We start from the raw sequence: 8,411 nt of genomic DNA on the forward strand, positions 1-8,411 counted from the left end.
TAGAGATGGGGTTTCACCATGTTGACCAGGATGGTCTCGATCTCTTGACCTCGTGATCCACCCGCCTCGGCCTCCCACAGTGCTGGGATTACAGGCTTGAGCCACCGCGCCCGGCCTTATAATGGCATTGTTTAAATGTTTATGAGAACCAAATCCCTGGGTTTTTTTGTGGCAAGAAGGCAGAAAGAGAAAATTTCATGGGACCCCCATGGGATTCTTAGCATCAGGAGAAAACATACCAGGAAAGGAAATCTTGAAGTCTGTTTCCGTCTTTGAAATGGACCAAAACCAGTGAGCTGAGAACAGCACCCGCTCAGAGGCCACTGAAGACCAGTGACCCAGGGAGACACTACAGGTGCTTGCTTCAGTGCTGGGCCCTGTGTGCAGCTTACATTTCTGGCTCAAGAGTTGAGGTGTATGGGCTTTCCCAAGCTCCCCACTCCTGCTCTGGGCAAGAGGAATCTACTGGCTTTCATCCCAAAGGCCAAGTGCCAGGGATCAGAGACACAAGTGGGCTGTTTCAGGGGATGGCACATGCACTTCTGGGTGAGCTGAGCCTGAGAAAGAAAGGATTATTCCCTAAAAATTTCCAAAACACATAGCCCCTTGCTCTGCTTTTGGCTATTCGTTTCCTTGAGTAGAAGTGTTTTATTTTGTTTTTCCCCTATATATCTTGTAAGGGGAGAAAGGTTTCAGAATTCTACCCTTCTCTGAAGGAGCCCTCTTGTGTTTCTGCACTCTTTCTAGAATAAAGCACGCCTTAAAGTGGTCACCTCTGACACAGCACTCTCAGGCCCCCGGTCAGGTTTGCCAGAAGCTCTGATTCAGAAACTGGGGGTTTATGTGGTTAACAGGTCAGGTTTTGAGACTAGACTGCCTGGGTCAGAATCTCACTGTGCCAGGGTTTCTTCATCTGCAATGTGGCAATCAGTTCATAGCTCCTGACTCAGGGAGCTATGGTGAAATTGAGGTCCATGTGAGGTGTGTAGATGGGCTGGCGCATAGTAAGCTCTCAGTACATGTTAACTACTATTGCTATTGTCATTGTGCTTGGCACTTTATAAGAGTGATCAGACGGGGTACAGTGGTTCACACCTGTAATCCCTGCACTTTGGGAGGCGGAGGTGGGAGGTGAGGCCAGGAGTTTGAAACCAGCCTGGGAAACACAGAACTCCCCCTCCCTCACTGTCTCTACAAGAAAAATTAAAAATTAGCTGGACATGGTGGCACACACGTGTAGTCCCAGCTACACAGAAGGTTGAGGCGAGAGGATCACTTGAGCCCTGGAATTCAAGCTGCAGTGAGCTGTAATCATGCCACTGCACTCACCCTGGGCTGAGCAAGACCCTGCCTTGAGAAAAAAAAAAAAAAAAAAAGAGATGATTTGCTTCTCACCCTAATAAACCTGTTTTGGAAAGCAGTGGGTTCGGGGTTAGGTAGTGGGGGTAGAGCTGCATGCACCCACGTGAGGTCTGGAGCCCCAGAGTTGTAATTCTTCCTGTGACGCCAGCAGTCCCTCTGAAGAAGCCAGCACTGCTTTAAAATGAACTCACCCTGCCATCTAGGCAGCTCTGCCACCAGGGTTTCCTGTTTTGTGACTCAGCCCAAGGAAGGCCAAGGACAGTTGTCTGTGATCCAGCTCAGCCCCTGACCCCTCATCATCCTCTTTCCTTCTATTGTTCCCCTCTCCCAGCAGCCTAGGTGTGTCCTAGATTTGCAGCATGGCTTTTTTCCAAGTGTCCTCTTCACAGGATGGTGATGCTCGGGAGCGTGGAATGTTTCCCAAGAGACTGGGCTCCAGAAAGGACTCAATACCCCATCCGTCACTTAGCCCAAACCCAAGACATATCTGATGAGGGCCGAGGCCTCATGTTTAACCTCAGAATCAATCTGAAACCTGCCCTCCCTCTTTTTAATTGTGGTGAAGCATAAGATAAAATTTTCCTTTTTTTTTTTTTTTTTTTAGATGGAGTTTTGCTCTTGTTGCCCAGGCTGGAGTGTAACGGCATAATCTTGACTGACCACAACCTCCGCCTCCCAGGTTCAAGCAATTCTCCTGCCTCAGCCTCCTGAGTAGCTGGAACTGCAGGCATGTGCCACCCTGCCCAGCTAATTTTACATTTTTAGTAGCGATGGGGTTTCTCCATGTTGGCCTTGAACTCCTGACCTCAGGTGATCCCGCCCACCTCAGCCTCCCAAAGCACTGGAATTACAGGCGTGAGCCACCGCACCTGATCAAAATTTGCCATTTTTAGGCTTATAATTCTGTCATCTTTTTGAGACAGGATCTTCCTCTGTTGCCTAGGCTGGAATGCAGTGGTGCAGTCATAGCTCACTGCAGCCTCAACCTCCTGGGCTCAAGTGATCCTCCCACCTCTGCCTCCCAGATAGCTGGGATTATAAGCACATGCCACCACACCTAGCTAATTTTTAAAATTTTTGTAGAGCTGGGTTTTCACTCTGTTGCCCTTGCTGGTCTCAAAATCCTGGCCTCAAGTGATCCTACTGCCTTGGCCTCCCAAAGCACTTGGTTTGTCTTCACTATTGTTATATTGGTTTTTTGTTTTTGCTTTGAGACAGAGTCACACACACTGTTGCTCACTGCAACCTCCACCTGCAGCTTCAAGCAGCTCTCCTGCCTCAGCTTCCTGAGTAGCTGGGATTATAGGCACACATCACCACACCTGGCTAATTTTTTGTATTGTTAGTAGAGATGGGGTTTCGCTGTGTTAGCCACACTGATCTCTAACTCCTGGCCTCCCACCTCAACCTCCCAAAGTGCTGGGATTATAGGCACAAGCCACTGCACCTGGCCTGTCTTCACTCTCGATTTGAGGAATTTCAAATGCTTCAGAGAAACTGCTTGTGGAAGTAACTTCCACCCCATATTAAGAAAGAAAGCTTCTGGCTGGGTATAGTGGCTTATGCCTATAATCTCAGCATTTTGGAGAGACCAAGGTTGGGCAGATTGCTTGAGCCCAGGAGTTCAAGCCTAGCCTGAGCAACATGGTGGAACCCCATCTCTACAAAAAACACAAAATTAGCCAGATGTGGTGGTGGGCGCCTGTAGTCTGAGCTACCAAGAGGCTAAGGCAGGAGGATCACTTGAGCCCAGGAGGTGGAGGCTGCAGTAAGTTATAATGACACCACTGCATTCCAGCCTGAACAACAGAGCAAGACACTGTCTCAAAAAAAAGGAAAGAAAGCTTCCCCTTAGAGTCTAACATACTAGCTAAAATTGTAATTTTTTTTTTAAACCTTGAATTTTTTTTTGTTTTTTTGTTTTTCCACCTTGAATTTTTATTAAAGTTTCTAAGCAGTGCCCTGTGACTCCAGCCAGTTGGAGACAGTTGACATCTGAAACATCTAACCCATATTGTAGGTATAACTGTGAGTTGGCTCATGATTTATGGTAAAATCATAGGTCATCATAGCTGAGTGCCACCATTTTGGGTGAAATGCAAACCAGACTGTCTTTAGGCTCCAAGGGCTTGACTCCCAAGACAGGGCTTACAAGGACAAACGGTCTTGATTCCACTTGCCAATCAGGAGAGTGATCAGAGCAGAGGGAGGGATCGGAAGAAAAGCTCCTGGGTGACTGTCTTTGGAGGGTAAGGACGCGACACTTTCATTTCCTTGGGACTCTGAGGCTCCCTCTTTCTCTCCAGTAAGAACTGTGAATGGCAGGCTGGGAAGGTTCTTTCTGCACTGTCCTCCAGACCCAGCCAATCTGTATCAGAAACCTGGGCTCACGCTCCTGTGCAGGTGCCTCAGACCCTCCTGAGGTAGTTCTGAAATAGGATTTATTCAGGAGTGCTCAGACGTATCACGGGAAGCTTAGTGATAAAAATCTGGCGGTGGCCTGCATGCTCTCAGCTTCAGCAGTTCCACAAGGGGCCAGGACTCTTTGCTCCAAAAGGAGAGCCTCTTTTCCCTCTTGTTTTGTTTATCCTGACAGAAATGTCAGGGGTGAGCCTGAGGAAAAGAGGGGGTTAGCGGTTAGTCTTTAATGCTGTGAAATTACCCCTTCTACCCACGTGGAATTCCAGAGAGGGGTGCCAGCTAGAATGGTGCTCATAGCACAGATGTGAGGCCCTCATGAGGAGGGCCTGGGCTGCCCACTTCTCACTGTGTCTACAGCGTCCAGCATGGTCCTGACTGGTGTGGGTGCTCTGTATAAGGAAGGGATGCCTTCAGGATATCTTTTCTGTGGATTTCTTCCAGGAGGACCATTGAGTGGTCCAGTATGTGCATTTGTCCCAGTTCACCGCCAGCTAGCCATAACATTGAACAAGGTACTTTCCCAGGGACCTCAGTTTCTGTGATAAATAGGTTGGAATAAATGATTCCTAAGGTACCTCCTTGTGCCATTGAAGGCCTTAAGTGTCCCTCTGGGCCTGATGGCGTAACTGCATCGAGAGAATGCAACAGAGGTCGGGGTGAGGCAGAGTGGTAGTGGTGCACTCCTGTTGGTTGTGATTAGTAACGGACCAGAGTCAGGACCCCTGAAAGAAACACTGTGGGTGTTTCCCAATGTGTACCACTTCTTCATGAAACTTCTCAACTTAAAAACTATACCAGCCGGGCGCAGTGGCTCACGCCTGTAATCCCAGCACTTTGGGAGGCCGAGGCGGGCAGATCACGTGGTCAAGAGATCAAGACCATCCTGGCCAATATGATGAAACCCCGTCTTACTAAAAACACAAAAAAATTAGCTGGGCGTGGTGGCACACACCTGTAGTCCCAGCTACTCGGGAGGCTGAGGCAGGAGAATTGCTTGAACCCAGGAGGTGGAGGTTGCAATGAGCCGAGGTGGTACCACTGCACTCCAGCCTGGCGCCTGGTGACGGAGTGAGACTCTGTCTCAAAAAAAAAAACTCTATACCTGCAATTTTTCACAGTTTTCCTGTCTCCTAATAATGTTTACTTTGGGCTACGTCCCTTACATACTTGGTATCATTCAATCCTTAACAAAACAGCCCATTTATGGATGAGCTGCCTAGATGGAGAGATACTCAGGAACCTGCCAAGCTCACTTAGAGGTATAGGCCCACAGCTCTTTTTCTTTTCTTTGGACTCAGGTTCTTACTCTGTGGCCCAGGTAAGAGTGCAGTGGCACAGTCACTCCCAAATAGCTAGGACTACAGGCTCACACCACCATGCCTGGCTAATTTTTGTGTTTTTTGTAGAGATGGGATCTTACTTTGTTGCCCAGGCTGGTCTCAAACTCCTGGGCTCAAGTGATCCTCCCACCAGTTTTCTGGATCACTTCCCTTAATTGTTGGGGGTTTTGTTGTTTGTTTCGAGACTGTGTTTCACTCTTGTCCAGGCTGGGGTGCAATGGCAGGATCTCGGCTTACCACAACCTCTGCCTCCCAGGTTCAAGCGATTCTCCTGCCTCTGCCTCCCAAGTAGCTGGGATTACAGGCATGTGCCACCACCACGCCCGGCTAATTTTTTGTTTTTAGTAGAGATAGATCTCAAACTCCCAACCTCAAGTGATCCACCCACCTCAGCCTCCCAAAGTACTGGGATTACAGGCATGAGCCACCTTCACCCAGCCTTGTTTTTTTTTCTTTTTTTTTTTTCATCTTTTTTCCTAGGCCTGCCACTGGCTCCAAAATGAAGAGGCTTGCCAACTCCCAGTCTAGACAGTTGATAGAATCTATCTTGATATTCACATGGAGGCCTTCAAACTGCCCACCAAACCCTCTTGAGTTCCTGGAGCCATCAGTGTTGACTCCCTTAGTGATTATGTCAAGGGTAGTAAGTTTTCCCTTGTGGAGTGTTCACAAAGAGCCTAGACGACTGCGTCTTGGGGTTTTTATAGAGAATTCTTACGTGTTACCCAGGAGAGAGACATAGCTCCCTCAGGATTCATCCCAGATACAGGATTCTATGGTGTGTTTGGGCACTTTGCAAATCTTGAAATGCATGACGGGAACTTGACCTTTGTCTCCTCTCCTCTCCCCATGCCTTGCTCAGAACACCTGTCTGGGGGAGGCTGCTTCTGCCGAAAACAGACTTGAGTATCTTATCTGATAAGAATGTCCAAGTGTCAGAGTTGGAAATTAGCTTATGAGACCTTTTAGTTCAAACTTATTGCTTGGCATCTAAGGCCTGGAGAATGTAGGAGAATTGAATCGTGTTGTCCACTGTTGCTGACAGAGCCAGTCTCCGGGGGCTCTATTCTAAGAATTTTTCATCTACCAAACCAAGGGAATGTGTTACCTAATTACTTACTCATTCCACCTGCCTTTCTGTTTCATTGTTGCTCTGAAGTTTAATCAGTAAACTTAGAACAGTGTCAAGCACAGAGTAGGCATTCAGTGCAAGTTTAGTGAAGGAAATTCCTGACTCCAGAATCCTTGAGGTTCACAAACAATCGTGGGGGAAACCACTCATTTCTGTCTTGGCTGTGACATTAATAACCTAGTAAGTAAATCTGCAAACTCCATTGCTCAGCCCTCAATGGGGCTGCCCATCTTCTACCGGGCCAAGGATTGTGTTCCTTCCAGTTGCTGCTCTGGGTGTCTTCAGATCAGCATGAAAAATCTGAAGTTATCATTAATGTTCCATCCCAAAGCAAAGAAATTGGCCAGATGGTTAGACTCTGAAACTGTGTCTGGAAAAATAAATGTACTTTCATTAGACTGCTTGTGTTCTTGGGACTTGCTAATTCATGATATCAGGGACCACCATCCCTTCCCATCCTTCTCCCCAGCTCAGCTGCCCTTACCTCCTGGAGGACCCCAGGGAACAGAGCCCCTCCTATACTTAGCTCTCTCTTTCCCATGGGCTGAGCCGGCAGTTGGTGTGTTTGGAGTTTGCCACAGTGTTCCCACTCTGTTGCTTGTGAGCCTCAGCCGTCTCAGGGCTACCGCTTAGACCCACAGCCCTGCAGCCAGCCAGGAAAGATGGGCACCCACTTGGTGGGTTTTTTCAATCCACTGAGTCTTCTTTCAGTCCCACGAAGGAGCTTATGAGACCTTTTAGTCCAAACTCATCAGTGCTTTGTGGGTCACTGAGGAGGGGGTTAATGCCAGCGCCACTCAAGAAGCAGGCTTTGTGGCTGGTCTGTCCTGGGACAGCAGACCGGTCCTCCCACCATGGTGTCTGCTGGCAGGTGGGGACGTGAGAGCTGCACGTGACACAAACCCAGCCTCTGGAGCTTGCCCAGGGTAGCCCCTAAGTTGCCCAGTGCAGCTCCCACATCTGCCTGCACTCACAGTGCTTCTTCAGTTCCTGTCTGAGGCTAGGATAATCCAAGTGAGAATTGTGTTTTGTCATTTTAGACCTACCAAGCATGGAGCTTGGGAGAAGAGGCGGCAAGGTCAGGGGGAGACCGTCCTCACTGCCATGCCTTCCCCCTATCCTCAAGGCCTGGCCCAGGAATCAAGGCCAGCCTTGGGTCTTGGCAGGGCCCTGCTGGACATTTGTCCACCTCAGTTGAGGATATTGGCAAGACTTCCCCAGGCTCTGCAGACAAGCTGCCATGTCCAGTGCTTGTGGACTTGGGATTTGAAACTTTTTGGGCTCTGGCCACTCAGACCCAGCCCTCTTCAAACCCTTCTCCACCCAGTACATGGGGGCCCTCCACCCTTCACCCCACCAGGCAGCTGCCTACCATGCTCAGACCCCTGTGCCCAGCCTTGTGGATGGCCTCCTTATAGAACACCATCAGGCTGATGAAGGAAGGGGGCACTCAGGGAAATGGGAAGAAACGGTGTACAGCTCAGGCTCCGCTGGCCAACATCAGGCTTTTTCCATGGCCACCAGCAGCAGGTGGTCCCCCCTCACGGGGTCTCGGCACTGCGTGGAGCTACAGGCTCATCCTTCTTGTTGCTTGCGTTTTAGGAAGATGATGAGAAGCTTATTGAGGAAATTCAGAAGGAAGCTGAAGAGGAACAGAAAAGAAAGAATGGAGGCAAGTGCCCTTCCCCAGGCTCCCAGGACAGAGCAGCAGCACAGCACTGCCAAGGGAGCAAAGGACCCCAGGCCCTGCAGGCTCCTGCCGCCCTCCCTGGGTGTCCTGGCACTCGACCCAGCATGGGAGAGGAGGGAGTGCAATCCCTCAGGTGCTGTAGACTTGACTCCACCCACACAGCCACATCTCAGGATGTGTGGAAAGGCCCTCAAAGCCTTGAATATAGTTTTGGCATCTCCGTGATGGCAAGGAAGTCCCAAGGGGTGGATTTGAGCTCAGGAAGCAAACAAGTCATACCTGGCTAAAGAAAAGTAGACCCACCTGACCTTTCCCAGGCTAAAAGGCAATGAAGTCAGGCATGTTGGCACACATCTGCAATCCCAGCTCCTCAGGAGACAGAGGTGGGAGGGTCGCTTGAGCCCAGGAGTTTGGGGCTGGCCTGGGCAAAATAGAAAGACCCCATCTCTTTTTCTTTAAAAAAAAA

General features: G+C 49.4%; 1 protein-coding gene across 4 annotated transcripts in view; it reads left to right on the forward strand.

Moving 5' to 3' along the window:
• RNF216 (ring finger protein 216) overlaps window positions 1–8,411 on the forward strand; it is a 166,622-nt gene that overhangs the window by 156,141 nt on the left and 2,070 nt on the right. For all 4 annotated transcript variants that reach the window (XR_005201115.1, XM_017533820.2, XM_017533822.2 and 1 more), the window contains one exon: window positions 7,858–7,927. Coding sequence is in view for 3 of the 4 variants with exons in the window: in XM_017533820.2 (XP_017389309.1) it covers window positions 7,858–7,927 (70 nt within the window). In the remaining variant the exon portion in view is untranslated. The remainder of the gene's footprint in view (window positions 1–7,857; window positions 7,928–8,411) is intronic.

The sequence above is a fragment of the Cebus imitator genome, unplaced genomic scaffold (genome assembly GCF_001604975.1).
Source record: "Cebus imitator isolate Cc_AM_T3 unplaced genomic scaffold, Cebus_imitator-1.0 Scaffold82, whole genome shotgun sequence".
Taxonomy (NCBI): Eukaryota; Metazoa; Chordata; class Mammalia; order Primates; family Cebidae; genus Cebus; species Cebus imitator.